The sequence below is a fragment of the Oncorhynchus masou genome, chromosome 21, assembly GCF_036934945.1.
Source record: "Oncorhynchus masou masou isolate Uvic2021 chromosome 21, UVic_Omas_1.1, whole genome shotgun sequence".
NCBI lineage: Eukaryota > Metazoa > Chordata > Actinopteri > Salmoniformes > Salmonidae > Oncorhynchus > Oncorhynchus masou.
In genome coordinates, this window is record NC_088232.1 from 6,283,085 (window position 1) to 6,300,351 (window position 17,267).

The following is a 17,267-nucleotide window of genomic DNA, read 5'->3' on the forward strand; positions in this document are numbered from 1 at the left end:
GTCGGACTTTTATTGAGACTCCCTGAAGACACAGTGTACAAAACATTATGAACACCTGCTCTGTCCATGACAGACTGACCAGGTGAAAGCTATGATCCCTTATTGATGTCACCTGTTAAATCCACTTCAATCAGTACAGATGAAGGGGAGGAGACCGGGTAAAGATACATTTTTAAGCCTTGAAACAATTGAGACATGGATTGTGTATGTGTGCCATTCAGAGGGTGAATATGCAAGATAAAATATTTAAATGTGTTTGTACAAGGTATGGTAGTTGATGAAGCATTGAGCATTTCCAGCCAGTTGTGTCCAAAATAGGTTCATTACTCAAGGCTTTGATTAACACAGTGTACACTAGTGGCACCTGCTGATGAAAAGCATTTAGAACAGCCAAATTATTATAGATGACGACGCACAGGGTAGCCTTTTTGTCTTCTACAGAAGCCAATACCAAACCAATCAGGTGGCTAATCGGCAAAACGAAACGTTTCGGACGTCATTGATCACGTGCATCTCATAAAATTATACAAGCATCGGCACACTGCTTCGAACTGCTAAGCGATTTCAACGCATGCCTCAGAGCTCTGGTATCAAACGTAGCATCACGTGTAGTAGGCGCCATCCAGCCAACCTGATACAGCTGTGGGAAGCATTGGAGTCAACATGGCTCAGCATCTCTGTGGAACACTTCCGATGCCTTGTAGAGTCCATGCCCCGATGAATTGAGGCTGTACTGAGGTCAAAAAAGAGTGCAACTCAATATTCTGAAGGTTTTCCTAATATTTTCTACACTCAGTGTACAACACATCTTTCACCCTATTCTGCATACACACAACAGTGCATTATAATCAATATACACTTACTAAATATACCCACACTAACAAACACCTACTCTATGTGAAGGGAGTCCGTATGCTGCTAACAGCTTAGCTTCCTCCACTGTTTGACTGCCCCATACTGGGCTTGAACCAGTGATCCTCTGCAACACTCATGACCGCCCTCCTTGACAGCGTGCAAAACTACTTCGACCTACAACAGGTACCTCTTGAATGGCTCCATCGGCAACATTTCAAGCTAGCTATGGAGTGAGTTTACGGTACGTTCTTAACTCTGTTACATGTACACTTCAAAATAGTTTAGTCAGGCTCGTCTGATGATGACTTTTGACTTATGATAGCTGACTCATATTTATCCACAACATCATATGTATGTCTACCATGATGGGTTTAACATCAATGAAGTAATTATGTAATTACAGCGTTTACGTAGTTGGGATGGGTAAACACTATGTTGAAAGTGTGTTTATTATCTGTGTGTATGTACCTGAGGGAGTGTATGTCTGTGTAATCTGTATCACCTGTCTCTTCCAGGAGGAGGAGGGTCCAGAGGTGCTGCTGGTGAAGGAGGAGGGTCTGGGGAACGCTGAGGGAACCATGGTCATGGAGGACAACCACACTACACCTCATCTGAACCCACAGAGTAACCAACTGAGCAGCACACAGACCACACACAGTGTCACTGAGGTTTAGTCCACTGTCAACTACATGAATGGTATTAGGTCAGAGCCAGTACAGTATAGGCAGGTGGGGATCCTAGATCAGCGCTCTTACTCTGAGACTATGGATACAGGCCCAGATCAAACCCTTGAATGAGTAGGTGTGTCCAAACTTTTGACTGGTACTGTGTAGTATGATGAGGCAGAGTAGATATGGTTGGTGGGATGGTGTTTGTAAAAATGCTTCACTGATGTAAAGTGACAACCCTGTCCTGTTGTTTGATGCTGGTGTTTTATGAGGAAAGTATAGTGCTTTACTTCATGTTTACTTGGCATGAAATAGTGAAGTTGTGTGTAATTTAATGTTGAACCTTTTTCCAAAGTATTCTTACATTCATTTTATCAATTCGAGGGTACCAGATTTACAAAAGATTGTGTTACCATAGTGAGAAAATGTATACTTCTTGTTACATATCATTTTGTGAAATAAAAGTACACTACTTAGAGTCCAGAAGGATAGAGTATGACCATTTTGTTGAAATTAAATAAAAAATCTAATCTGTGCTGATTTATTTAAAAAAATCTATATTAATCTGAGGGACTGAGTTTCCCTTATCTCAGGTGAACCAAAACATTATACACTGCTCAAAAAAATAAAGGGAACACAAAAATAACACATCCTAGATCTGAATTAATGGAATATTCTTATTAAATGCTTTTTTCTTTACATAGTTGAATGTGCTGACAACAAAACCACACAAATTATCAATGGAAATCAAATTTATCAACCCATGGAGGTCTGGATTTGGAGTCACAAAATTAAAGTGTAAAACCACACTACAGGCTGATCCAGCTTTGATGTAATGTCCTTAAAACAAGTCAAAATGAGGCTCAGTAGTGTGTGTGGCCTCCACGTGCCTGTATGACCTCCGTACAACGCCTGGACATGCTCCTGATGAGGTGGCGGATGGTCTCCTGAGGGATCTCCTCCCAGACCTGGACTAAAGCATCCGCCAACTCCTGGACAGTCTGCAACGTGGCGTTGGTGGATGGAGCGAGTCATTATGTCCCAGATGTGCTCAATTGGATTCAGGTCTGGGGAATGGGCAGGCCAGTCCATAGCATCAATGCCTTCCTCTTGCAGGAACTGCTGACACACTCCATTCCATGAGGTCTAGCATTGTCTTGCATGAGGAGGAACCCAGGGCCAACCGCACCAGCATATGGTCTCACAAGGGGTCTGAGGATCTCATCTCGGTACCTAATGGCAGTCAGGCTACCTCTGGCGAGCACATGGAGGGCTGTGCGGCCCCCCAAAGAAATGCTACCCCACACCATGACTGACCCACCGCCAAACCGGTCTTGTTGGAGGATGTTGCAGGCAGCAGAACGTTCTCCACGGCGTCTCCAGACTCTGTCACGTCTGTCACATGTGCTCAGTGTGAACCTGCTTTCATCTGTGAGGAGCACAGGGCGCCAGTGGCGAATTTGCCAATCTTGGTGTTCTCTGGCAAATGCCAAACGTCCTACATGGTGTTGGGCTGTAAGCACAAGCCCCACCTGTGGACGTCGGGTCCTCATATCACCCTCATGGAGTCTGTTTCTGACCGTTTGAGCAGACACATGCACATTTGTGGCCTGCTGGAGGTCATTTTGCAGGGCTCTGGCAGTGCTCCTCCTGCTCCTCCTTGCACAAAGGCAGAGGTAGCGGTCCTGCTGCTGGGTTGTTTCCCTCCTACGGCCTCCTCCACGTCTCCTGATGTACTGGCCTGTCTACTGGTAGCGCCTCCATGCTCTGGACACTACGCTGACAGACACAGCAAACCTTCTTGCCACAGCTCGCATTGATATGCCATCCTGGATGAGCTGCACTACCTGAGCCACTTATGTGGGTTGTAGACTCCGTCTCATGCTACCACTAGAGAGAAAGCACCGCCAGCATTCAAAAGTGACCAAAACATCAGCCAGGAAGCATAGGAACTGAGAAGTGGTCTGTGGTCACCACCTGCAGAACCACTCCTTTATTGGGGGTGTCTTGCTAATTGCCTATAATTTCCACCTGTTGTCTATTCCATTTGCACAACATCATATGAAATGTATTGTCAATCAGTGTTGCTTCCTAAGTGGACAGTTTGATTTCACAGAAGTGTGATTGACTTGGAGTTACATTGTGTTTGTTTAAGTGTTCCCTTTATTTTTTTGAGCAGTGTATTTTTGTTCAGTATAAAAACCAGTACCGCGTTTCAAAGAACGGTGCGTGTACCTTTTTCATTTAACCTCAACCATTGAGCTATGACGCCGACCAATAAGATAATTTCATTTCAAGTGTAAACGGAAGTAAACAGTGACCAAGAACAATTTCCATGTTAGTGTTTTTATTGTTGTTATTTAGAGGTTTATTAACACGCTGGAACAGAAAATATCACAAACCTACCACAGGCAGTGTGTAATTCGCGTTGGAGACAGGACTTAGTTTATATGTTATCTAGGTAACGCTAGCTTGCTAGTTGATAACGTTAGCTAACGATGGCTAACAGCATGGTTTTTCACACTCAAATAGCTTCCATCATGGAGGTGCTAGCGAATGCAGCCGTGGCAGAGATCTGTAAACTCATAGACGACGAACATGCAGTGTTTAGTTTGGAAATAACTAAAAGCCAGACAGAAAACAGGGCATTGCAGAAGAAACTACAGCTACTCGAACTGAAGGTATCACGGGAGCGCGTCCTTGCCAGTCGTCCCAGTAGTGTCAAGATCCTCGACCGATACAGAGGAATGGCAAGAGGTACATTTTGCAGAAGGCTGTGCTGCCTGTCGCCCCCTTCCCCTTTGCACACATGTTCAGATGTGTTACCCAGAATTGGGTCTTCGTTAACCCATTCAAATGGACGGTAACTGTTATTTAAGCAGTGTGGTATATGGCCAATATACCACGTCCAGGGGCTGTTCTTCAGCACGACGCGACCTGGACACAGCCCTTAGCCGTAGTATATTGGCCATATATCACAAACCCCCGAGGAGCCTTATTGCTATTATAAACTGATTACCAACGTAATTAGAGCAGTGAAACTAAATGTTTCAAATAAGCAATACATTATTTTTCAACTAGAAAAGAAACACTTGCAAAATTGCATCTGGATGTATTTTGTGAGCAATAATTCCCCTGATTACTTAGCTATCTTGCGTAAAGACACAATATAATATTCTAACCAGATGTTTGTTTATTGTATTTTCGGTTTATTTATTCAAAGAAAAAAAATGGATACATCAATCAATAAATAGTATATCAAGAAGTTATGAGAAATGTTACCTTACATCCTTGACAAGTCTAGACTGTGTCAATAGTGTACAATATACTGTTGAGCATTCACGGTAGCTAATCTAACCACTAGAGCCCGACCGATATTGGTATCAGTGGATAATTGAAACTAACGATATGGAAAAAGGTAATCTGATGCTTATCTGAACAATTGCGGCCATTCTTACTTATAATTTGTCACAATATAAGAAATCAACATTTGAAGTAGTTATTGGACAGCAATTTATGAAAATATTACACTTTAATTTTCCACTGTAACAGTATATCGGTAGATATATCTGTATCGTTAAGTTTTGTCACCCCAATACAGGAATCAGTATTGGACAAAAAAAAAAAAATATATATATATATATATCGGTCAGGCTCTACTAAGCACCTCTTTTCCCCCAATAACTCTCTCAGGTGAAGGACATCTCACTGGAGGCCACAGGAGCTTTGTGAAGCCAGCGGTACACAATACATGGAGAGATGACCAACCAATCACTGTTGATGAGGGGAGTGGAACCTCAAGCCAGCATGTTATTTTGATAGAGGTTAGTGTAAAAGAGTTGCCTAAAACGTGTTACTTTGTAAAGTAAATGTGGCCAGTTCATTTCAAAAAGGCTACCCTCAGCTAGGGATGGGCATGGTTATTCGAATATCCAAACGGTTACTATTCGATTACTAGGGAAAGTATTCATTTTTCTAAAATTAAATAATGATCTATGTGACACTGCTACATAGCCTACAAGGATAGACCAATGCTACATAGCCTACAAGGATAGACCAATACATTACATTTTTTTTTATAAAACAGTTTGACAGTTTTCATTTAAAAAAAGGCACCGGTAGCCCACATACGTTTCACACTGGTGTACCTTATTGTCGGTCAATCAAGAGGAACCATGTGTAGCAAGTGAAGTGGGAGCTTTCTAATCAATGCAAAATGGAATTAAAGTTACAGAATTAAGTTGGCTACAATGATCAACCAACAGGTAGGCTGTTTCATATGAACGGAGTTGAAGACAAGGGAGGGAAGCCCAGCAAAATAGCCTCAGCCTTGCTACTACTTTAGTTAGCTAGCTGGCTAACTTTGGTGTCTACTGTAGCTAGCTAGCTAGCGTCTTTACAACGATGCAGTCAAGACATGCATGACAGAAACTATGGCAGCACAAGTTTGTCTAACTAGCGTGAGTTGATTTGGCTACTTTCTCCCTCCGTGCTACACACATTTGCCCCTGCTCCTCTCTAACCCCCCCCCCCCACCCTTAGTGTAGAGCACCTTCTCTCTCAAAGTAAAACATTTAAATACATAAATAAAGTAAATACATTCTTTAAAACACAAAAATATTATGATATTAATTAAGTAGTGAAATCATTTCAAATGCCCAATGCCACTCACTTGCTTACATGTTGTTGTAAATAAATATCACCTGGGAGCATGAGCAGCAGTGTGCTGTGTTTTCCTTTCTGTTTTCCATGAGTTTGCCTTCAACTCCAGGACCTGCGGAAAGTACCTGGATGTGCGTATGTTCTTTTTTATTTATTTTATTTGACCTTTATTTAAACAGGCAAGTCAGTTAAGAACAAATTCTTATTTACAATGATGGCCTAGAAACAGTGGGTTAATTGCTTTGTTCAGGGGCAGAACGACATATTTTTACCTTGACAGCTCAGGGATTCGATCTAGCAACCTTTTGGTTACTGGCTCAACGCTCTAACCACTAGGCTACCTGCCGTTCTTCAGCTTTTGTACAGCCACATTAACCTGTCATAGCCTTTAGAGACCCGGAAAAAAAAGTTTGGACATAAAAATTGATAGTGAATATGAACAGAACATTTATTAACAAGCTCTTGTTTAGATCTTATTTCGTGTGAAAATTATTCCACTGCTCTGAAAACTCAAACTATTCTTTAGATATTTACCTATTAGAAAATATTGAATATCAAACTCTCAAAAATAATTACACACAAGAAAAAATTATGAAGGTGACACCGCTACACGTGATAATTGAAAAGCCCAAAATGTCCTCTCATAGGTACAACAGGACCTAACACAGTGGCATGTATGGCCTTAGAGATACGGATCAAAAACAAATGTCCATTAAAGAACATAAAAATGAATTGCTGGGTCTCAGGAGGATATAGAAAAGCCCAAAATGTCCTCTCATAGGTACAACAAGACCTAACACAGTGGCATGTATGGCCTTAGAGATACGGATCAAAAACAAATGTCCATTAAAGAACATAAAAATGAATTGCTGGATCTCAGGAGGATATAGGAGCTTGTGCGACTTCCCTATGACATTGTTATCCAATTCAACTCATGTACCACCTCTCTTCTCGTCAGTCTGCAGATGCAGAGGCTGCAGGTCCTGGAGGATTGTCTCTGGTCAAGCAGGAGAAGACTGAAAGAACGGCTCCTTTAGCCACAGAGAACCCCATCACCGCCCCAGCGCTGCCCATGACCCGATGCAGCATCGGGTCAGTGGAATACCGAACGTCGTCAGAGATGGACCCTGAGACTTTAAATGAAACCCACAGGCTCTTGCACACAGGATATGACCACAGATCAGATCCAGAGAGACTGGGCTGTCCTCCAGCTCCAGGCTCAGAGTACTTACCTGTATTTCACCAGAGCCAGAGGATGGTTCATTGCCGTGGAGACGGTGATGATAATGCGCTAGACACTGGCGGTGATGACCTGTCTTGTTCCTACGTGACAGAAATGGATGCTGGCAACATATCCTTGGGCTTAGAGAGACAGACTGATCTGTCTAGAGGGGACTGGAACCAGTACAGTAGTAGTGTATACTCTGAAGGGTGCCAAGACAAGAAAGTGGAGGTTATAGTGGTAGATGAGGTGACTGTGAAAGTGGAGGGCGACGCTCCTCCCACAGGGAATGCAGATAGTCATCTAGGAGATGGACAGTCCCAGGGCAGAGATTCCTTAGATTACAGGGAAAGCTTAGAGACCAATCCAAATGTTGCGACCCACTCTCCTTTACATTCGCTCAGGGATCGCGACCCAGTGTCCACGTCAGTGGGGCCTTGCGATTCACAAGTCCTTTTCGATCAAGTATTGAACTCAAACGAGAAGGCTAGAGACCAGGCTCAGGGAGGGGGAGCCACATCAGGCAATAGTAAAGAGAAACGGTTCCTATGCATGTTCTGTAACAAAGGCTTCAGCTGCCTCCAGAAGGTGGAAATCCATCAAAGGGTCCACACAGGGGTGAAACCCTACAGCTGTAGCCAGTGTGAGAAGAGGTTCTCCCAGACTCGTGACCTGAAGAGGCACCAGAGGGTCCACACAGGGGAGAAACCTTACAGCTGCCCCCAGTGTGAGAAGAGGTTCTCCCGCCAGGACAATCTGAAGATACACCTGAAGGTCCACACGGGAGAGAGGCAGTTCGCCTGTACGCAATGCGGGAAGAAGTTCACAGAAAGAAGCTACCTCAGGATACACCAGCAGAAAAACCATCCCACTCTATTAACATAAAATTGTAACCATTCCACTTGATAACTTCTGAAGTTTAGATCAAAACCTGCATTAAAGGGTAGGTAAGCATAAAAATTCAACCAAATGTAACATATGGAATTGCATTAGTATACGCATCAAAAGTCCAAATGCAAAGTTACCTCACTTTTCTATTTTTCAAGTTATTACATAAAACCCATCAGAATGCTGAAGTCATGCCGGAAGTTGTTTTTGCGCGGTGTGACGTAATATGGAGGCCCCAGGCAAGCCACCCTATTCTCCATAATGTAAACTCCAACAGAAATAACTAAACCATATAATTTGCACTCATGACTACTGGTTTCAATTACATTTGAAACCAGTAGTCATCAGCCAGATTACAAGCAAATACTTTGAATTGGTTACAAATCAGCTTGCAAGGTTGCTAGCCAACTAGCCTGCTAACGTCGGTAGTGTAAAGTACTTAAGTAAAAATACTTTAAAGTACTACCTAGGTAGTTTTTGGGGTATCTTTACTTTACATTTTTTACTTCACTATATTCCTAAAGAAAATAATGTACTTTTTACTCCAAACATCTTCACTGACACCCAAAAGTACCTGTTACATTTTGAAGGCTTAGCAGGACAGAAATGGTCCAATTCACGCACTTATCAAGAGAACATCCCTGGTCATCCCTACTGCCTCTGATCTGGTGGACTCACTAAAAACGAATGCTTTGTTTGTGAATTATGTCTTATAGAGAGTGCCCCTGGCTATCCGTAAAGTTTAAAAACAAGAAAAATGTGCAGTCTGGCTTGCTTAATATAAGGAATTTGAAATTATTTATACTTTTACTATGGTACTTAAGTATATTTTAGCAATTACATTTACTTTTTATACTTAAGTATATTTAAAACCAAATACTTTGACTTTTACTCAGTAGTATTTTACTGACTTTCACATTAATATAGACCACAGTTTTGGAAAAACTTAATGCCATCTAACCGGCTATCAAATCATGTTACCAGTACATGCAGCAGGGGAGGGCCATCCTCCTCAGTGAAATGTAATAAAAATAAAAAGTGAAACATTAAAAAGTTTTTTTTTTCAGATAAAACTATACTAATTATATTCATATGTCATCAAATAATTGATTAAAACGCAGTTTTAAAATGAAGGTCTTTTGTAACCTCAACAGCACTTTCTGGGGAAGAACCATGGTGTAGCCAATTTGTAAGTCGCTCTGGATAAGAGCGTCTGCTAAATGACTTAAATGTAAATGTAAATGTAGCCGGAGGACAGCTAGTTTCCGTTTTCTTCTGGCTAGATTGACTTCAATACCCCCCCTTCCATAGACCTACATGGTAATTATAAACACTTCCAGAGGATGACCTCCAACCAATCAAAGATTTTGCAGTATGAACTGACATCTTATCCATCCAATCATATGATTATGATCAGAGAATGAACCTAGTGTGTTGTATTGGGGTTGTGCTGCAGAGCATTCTGGGGGTTCTGTGTATCGAGAAGCTTGGTGACATTATTGGATAGAGATTGAGAGTAAAAAGGGATAGCAAGGCCAATTGAAATAACTTGCATTAACTGGACAAAAATACAGTTCTAAAACCAAGAAAACAATTTCAAATCTACCTCCTTCTCCTGTAATTTGAAAAAATGAATTTGAATTGAATAATATCAAACTTCAGAAGCAAGTAGCAGTAGCTAGCTAGCTACCAGCACAAGCATGCAGTTTTCGTCAGCAGAATGGCTAACGCTACCGAAAATGTTGTGGACTTTTTGTTAAAGAACCACTTTCGTTCTCTGGGGTACACAGAAAAGGTGCGAATTAAAACAAAGGGTCGACCTCTGCCTGAGAACAGTTTCAGGAAGAAGGATGAAAAGGTGAGGGCGTTCGATACCAATTGGTATCAAAAGTGCAGCAGGTTAACAGGGAGCCTTCCATCAAGCCACCTGTATTGCTGACCTTGCCTGCTTTTTGGAAAGTCAGAGCCTTGTGCGAAAGGGTACAGTGACCTGAAGAAAATCAAATGTATTTATAAAGCCCTTTTTACATCAGCCGATGTCACAAAGAGCTATACAGAAACCCAGCCTAAAACTCCAAACAGCAAGCAATGCAGATGTAGAAGCACGGGGGCTAAGAAAAACTCCCTAGAAAGGCAGGAACCTAGGAAGAAACCTAGAGAGGAACCAGGCTCTGAGGGGTGGCCAGTCCTCTTCTGGCTGTGCCGGGTGGAGATTATAACAGTACATAGCCAAGATGTTCAAAATTTCATAGATGACCAGCAGGGTCAAATAATAATCACAGTGGTTGTAGAGGGTGCAACAAGGTCATCGCCTCAGAAGGAAATGTCAGTTGGCTTTTCATAGCAGTGCATTCAGAGTTGGAGACAGCAGGTGCGGTAGAGAGAGAGTCGAAAACAGCACATCCGGGAAAAGTTGGCATGTCCGGTGAACAGGTCAGGGTTCCATAGCCACAGGCAGAACAGTTGAAACTGGAGCAGCAGCATGACCAGGTGGACCGGGGACAGCAAGAAGTCATCTGTCCAGGCAGTCCTGAGGCATGGTCCTTGGGCTCAGGTCCTCTGAGAGAAGAAAAAGAGAGAATTAGAGGGAGCATACTTAAATTCACAGGACACTGGATAAGACAAGAGAAATACTCCAGATATAACAGACTGACCCTAGCCCCCCCCCCGACACAAACTATTGCAGCATAATTACTGGATGCTGAGACAGGACAGGAGGGGGTCGGGAGACACTGTGGCCCCGTCCGACTACACCTCCGGACAGGGCCAACCAGACAGGATATAACCCCACCCACCCATATCTTCAACCGCCAACTTACTACTCTGAGACAAGGCTGAGTATAGCCCACGAAGATCTGCCTCACAGCACGAACCTGAGGGGGGCGTCAACCCGGACAGGAAGATCACGTCAGAGACTCAACCCACTCAAGTGACGCACCCCTCCTAGAGACGGCATGGTAGAGCACCAGTAAGCCAGTGATTCAGCCCACGTAATAGGGTTAGAGGCAGAGAATCCCAGTGGAGAGAGGAACCAGCCAGGCAGAGACAGCAAGGGGGGTTCGTTGCTCCCGTGCCTTTCCGTTCACCTTCACACCCCTGGTCCAGATTACACTCGATAGGACCTACTGAAGAGATGAGTCTTCAATAAACACTTAAAAGGTCGAGACCGAATCTGCGCCGGCAGACCATTCCATAAAAATGGAGCTCTATAGGGAAAGCCCTGCCTCCAGCTGTTTGCTTAGAAATTCTAGGGACAATAAGGAGGCCTGCGCCTTGTGACCATAGCGAACGTGTAGGTATGTATGGCAGGACCAATTCAGAAAGATAGGGGCAAGCCCATGTAAACCCTTAATCAGCCCTAGCCTTTACAGGAAGCCAGTGTAGAGAGGCTAGCACTACAGTAATATGATCTAATGTTTTAGTTCTAGTCAAGATTCTAGCAGCCGTGTTTAACACTAACTGAAGTTTTATTTAGTTCTTTATCCGGGTAGCCAGAAAGTAGAGCATTGCAGTAGTCTAATCTAGAAGTGACAAAAGCATGGATACATTTTTCTGCATAATTTTTGGAATTATAATTTTAGATTTTTGCAATGTTAAGTAGATGGAAAAAGCTGTCCTTGAAACAGTCTTGATATGTTCGTCAAAAGAGAGATCAGGGTCCAGAGTAACGCCGAGGACCTTCACAGTTTTATTTGAGACGACTGTACAACCATCAAGATGAATTGTCAGATCCAACAGAAGATCTTTGTTTCTTGGAACCTAGTATCAAAAATACATTTTCGATTGTGCTTATTCTCAATTAAGTTGGAAAAATATGATGATTGAGCAGCAGTGAGGGCTCTTCGATACTGCACGGTACTGTCTTTCAAGGCGAATTGGAAGATTTCCAGTGTGGTGTAGTGCCATTTCCATTCCAATTTTCTGGAAGCTTGCTTCAGGGCTTGGGTATTTTCTGTATACCTGGAAGCTACTTTCTTATGACAAATGTTGTTGTTTTTTACGGGTGCGACTGCATCTAGGGTATTACGCAAGGTTAAAGTAAGTTCCTCAGTTAGGTGGTTAACCGATTGTTGTACTCCGATGTCCTTGGGTAGGTGGAGGGAGTCTGGAAGGGCATCGAGGGATCTTTGGGTTGTCCGAGAATTTATAGCACTGCTTTTGATGATCCTTGGTTGGGGTCTGAGCAGGTTATTTGTTGCAATTGCAAATGTAATAAAATGGTGCTCCGATAGTCCAGGATTATGAGGAAAAATATTAAGATCCACAATATTTATTCCACGGGACAAAACTATGTCCAGAGTATGACTGTGGCAGTGAGTAGGTCTGGAGACATGTGGGACAAAAACCCACTTAGTCGATGATGGCTCCGAATGCCTTTTGGAGTGGGTCTGTGAATATTAAAGTCACCAAAAATTTGAATAATATCTGCCATGACTACAAGGTCCGATAGGAATTCAGGGAACACTGTATATGGCCCAGGAGGCTTGTAAACAATAGCTATAAAAAGTGATTGAATAGGCTGCATAGATTTCATGACTAGAAGCTCAATTTTTGTAAATTGAAATTTGGTATAGTAAATGTTAGCAACACCTCTGCCTTTGCGGGATGCGCAGGGGATATGGTCACAAGTGTAACCAGAAGGAGAGGCCTCATTTAACACAGTACATGAAATCAGGCTTAAGCCATGTTTCAGTCAGGCCAATCACATCAAGATTATGATCAGTTCATTGACTATAATTGCCTTGGAAGTGAGGGATCTAAAATTAAGTAGCCCTATTTTGAGATGTCACAATCTCTTTCAATAATGTCAGGAATGGAGGTGGTCTTTATTCCAGTGAGATTGCTAAAGCGAACACCGCCATGTTTAGTTCTGCCCAACCTAGATCGAGGCACAGACACGGTCGCAATGGGGATATGACTACAGACTGTGCTAGTGGCAGACTCCACTAAACTAACCCTATCTCATCAATTGTTCAGCCAAACGCCATAACAAAAGCAGGGAGCATATACATACCCACATCAGATTTAAGCTTCTGGGGAAAAGCCGCATCGATTATGTAATGGACGTAGGACTGCGTATTCAAACTGCACAACACAACGAGAAAGTAAGAAGAAACAGAGACGGTATCAAGCTGCTTATCGACACCACTGCATTTTTGGGCATTGTTAGGGTTGCGTCAATCGAATCTGGTATCAGGATAAATATGACAATGAGTCACTGATTGTATACTATGTACTTTTTATTAGCTAAGCAATAAGCGGTAAATGCAATTTTCGTATATACAGGCTCTCTGTCCCACCTCGCAGGGCAAACAGAGAACTGGCCAACACCCTAAAGGTATCTACTTTAATACTCTGACAGAAGTAGTTCCTGCTTCCGAGCTGGCCTGTCAGAGTAGAGATCAAGTGTGGTTTAAAATTACTCAACCTATCGTTGATTGTTGGCGCACGAACTGGTCCCAGCCCCCGAGCGCTCCAGTTGATAGATGTAACTGTTGCTGTGTAGAGTATCTATGCGCTCATACTCTAGATACCGTTATCACATATCTGGTTTCTGTTATTGCTAAGTTTGAGTTCTAACAAAAGACAGTCTGTGGTTTGCTACACTACGTTCTGTATGTGTCCCCCACAACTCATTCCACAGTTCCTGTCTTCATGTTTTTCTGTATTTTTCCATCACGAGAAAGGCCCATGGCCCTGAAACTGTTAACAGTGTCTCAAGTCAGCTATGTTGCATAACACATACACCCACGCAAGCCAACAGCAAATAATATTCCATCACATATGATATGGTAATGGGCTATAGTGTATAACACAGAACCTCACAGCATGCAATAATTGGCTGTTTAGAGAACATGAAGAGGGAAAGTTCCACTAACAAGAGAAACTACTTGCAGAGGTAATTGCACGTTACAATACTTTACCTGCTTCACATATGGAACTTTCGACTGTATTATCTGAGATGTCGTAATCCATTCAGAATATGTTGATAGCTTCCATCGCATAATACCTTAAGTGTGATTAAAGAGAGCGGTTGACGCGGCACATTTGTATTATGCTCGCTCAAGTAGGCTTTCCACTTTCCTTCTGTATTTATTTAGCAAAGGTGATAACACAATCACTCCGGACAGACAAGCAATAACTTATTACATAAATGTTGCAGGAGCCTAGGCTGCACCTAAACAGAGATTGGACATGCTGTATGGGATGATAGTGATGACATGCAAATTAATGTTATTAGGCCTACAGTTGCATAAGCCCTGTGAGTTCTATTGTCTATCAGTGGTTGTGTCTGTGTTGAGGAAATCCCCCTCTTAATCTAGTCTAAATATACACTACTGTTCAGAAGTTCGGGGTGACTTAGAAATGTCCTTGTTTTTGAAAGAAGGCCAGCATCCCTGGGTCGCCTCTTCACTGTTGAGTTGAAACCGGTGTTTTGCGGGTACTATTTACTGAATCTGCCAGTTGAGGACTTGCGGCGTCTGTTTCTCAAACTAGACACTATAATGTACTTGTCCTCTTAATCAGTTGTGCACCGGGGCTTCCCACTCTTTCTATTCTGGATAGAGCCAGTTTGCGCTGTTCTGTGAAGGGAGTAGTACCCATCACTGTTGAGATCTTCAGTTTCTTGGCAATTTCTTGCATGGAATAGCTTGCATTTCTCAGAACAAGAATAGACTGACGAGTTTCAGGAGAAAGTTATTTGTTTCTAGCCATTTTGAGCCTGCAATCGAACCCACAAATGCTGATGCTCCAGATACTCAGCTAGTCTAAAGCAGGTCAGTTGTTGCTTTTTTAATCATTACAACAGTTCAGCTGTGCTAACATAGCTAATCTAAGTTTATAATTTTAAAAGGCTAACACAACGTACCATTGGAACACTGGAGTGACGTTTGCTGATAATGGGCCTCTCAACGCCTATGTAGAAATTCCATTTTTTTTTTTATCAGCCAGTTCCAGCAACAATAGTCATTTACAATATTAACAATGTCTACACTGTATTTCTGATCAATTTGATGTTATTTTAATGGACAAAAAAAGTACATTTCTTTCAAAAACAAGGCCATTTCTAAGTGGCCCTAAACTTTTGAATGGTAGTGTAATTCATATGAACAAGTATTAGGTTGCTGCAGTTTGTCATGGTTTTTAAAAGCATGTGACCTGATTAGAAAAAAAATGGTCCCATCTTAGCCCATGAAACCTTTTTACCACGTATTAATCACTGTCATACCTTATAGGGTCCAGTTTTCCTGGTTAGGTTACCAGATAAGGAAAAACTCTAGGCCCCGGAAAAAAAAAAATTGCAACACCCCTCTGGGACCTATGGTGCCACCAGTCTGCTTGAAGTTGTAAGGTATGTGGATGATCAGGGCTTTATTCAGGAACGTTTCTTGGGCTACTTTGATTTGTCATGTGGACCAGATGCGCAGTCTGTTTGACTTTGTGAATTCTGAGATGTCTGAGTTTAACTTCATGGAGAAACTCGTTGCTGTTAGTGGAATTCTAAATTCCTCTGTATTGTTTCCCAATCAGAATTAAATACTCTGTCAATGCATTTAAGGGTTTGTAAGACCCTATATATATTTTATAAGAATGGACAGAGCCCCGATCTTAAAAGTCAGGTAACAGCGTTTAATTCAAGAGAGTACTGGTATATACACATTTTTCCACAGGTTATAAACTGAAAATGACGTCAGCGTTTTCTAAATGTTCTATCTCTTCATGACACCGGTAGAGAGGCCCTATAGTTCTCGAGCCTTCCCTCCTCGCCTGTAGCCAAGGTCAGTCAGTCAGTGTAGATAGCATTCTAGACAGTCTAGAGATAGTTCATCCATTTGTACCAAGGCACTGTTCTAAACTCCTGACTATATTATATACAATTGGGAATGGGAGCAAGAGAGAAAATTCATATGTGTACAGTACATAATAGCATTTGGACTAGTCAGTCCTGATTGAAATGTATACATAATTAGTCATCATTGATAAAAAATTCCCTTAACATATCCACCCTTTGATTAAATATTATACATTCAAACACACATTGTAGTTATATTGTAATATTGAAAAGCCTATTTTTATTAGAGATATTTCTTGTCATCAAAACATCACCTAAACATAACCCAACACTTGCATTCGCCATAACTGTTTCTCAGGCCTACATCAGAATCATAACTCTTCTTATCAGGATTTTCGTTGCAATCTTTATTAAAAAACAGTCTAATATTGAGATGGGAGGCTAGGTTGTATCCCTAAACATCAAAAATGGTCTTATCAAATATAAATTCCCCACAAATAAAAGATCCAGATTCGTCCACTTGTTCTGTAGACATGCATTCAGTCCTCCACGGGTCAGAACCTGGAATCTGCTGGTATCTCACCATCTATTGCCATCGATTTCTCCAGAGTCCTGGAAATAAGGCCTCATACACAGGGAATTAGACAGCAGCCCCATAAAACTAAAACAGTCACACAGGTGAATGTAGCCCATAATACAGTGATCATAATATTTTTTCCCATTTTCCGAACATACTTATCAAAACAATTAGTCAGAGAAGTATCCACCCCAGAGTTTTCTGCCAAACCGTGAGCCAGGGTGGTCAAAACAGCTGAGGCTTCGGGCACTGATTCGTCCGGAGCTGTGTTATTTGGGATGTAAGCACAAACATGTTCCCTATAATCACACGTACTTCTCCCTTTTCAGCCATTAACATATCTAATGCAATTCTATTCTGCCAAGCCATCCAGCTGGTTACTTCAGTCTGTTCTGCAAAACCTTTAATAGCATCTCTGGTATACTTGTTAAAGCGCTGTTGATTATCATAAATATAATTAATCCAGTCCACGTTCTTATTGAGAGTAGACCCCCCGGAAATGCTTAACTCTAATCCTGCTAGGATCTGATTTCTTGCTTTGACTCATCTGGCACCCCCCTTGGAACCCCAATGTTATCAATGTATACGTAGTCAATAAGA

General features: G+C 42.0%; 1 protein-coding gene across 1 annotated transcript; it reads left to right on the plus strand.

Annotated features, from left to right (window-relative positions):
- Positions 1–3,832: 3,832 nt before the first annotated feature.
- Positions 3,833–9,333, plus strand: LOC135507694 (zinc finger protein with KRAB and SCAN domains 1-like). The gene is made up of 3 exons (XM_064927301.1): positions 3,833–4,280; positions 5,217–5,347; positions 7,144–9,333. Exons 1-3 carry the CDS (start codon positions 4,022–4,024, stop codon positions 8,290–8,292), a joined length of 1,539 nt encoding a protein of 512 aa, XP_064783373.1. The 5' UTR covers positions 3,833–4,021; the 3' UTR covers positions 8,293–9,333.
- The last annotated feature ends 7,934 nt before the right edge of the window (positions 9,334–17,267 follow it).

What these genes read in the sequence shown, in the direction of transcription:
- LOC135507694 (XM_064927301.1), top strand. Translation starts at nt 4,022, where the DNA reads ATGGCTAACAGCATGGTTTTTCACACTCAAATAGCTTCCATCATGGAG. An exon ending in ATACAGAGGAATGGCAAGAG is followed by an intron (nt 4,281 to 5,216) that starts GTACATTTTGCA and finishes TAACTCTCTCAG; the next exon opens with GTGAAGGACATCTCACTGGA. An exon ending in AGCATGTTATTTTGATAGAG is followed by an intron (nt 5,348 to 7,143) that starts GTTAGTGTAAAA and finishes TCTTCTCGTCAG; the next exon opens with TCTGCAGATGCAGAGGCTGC.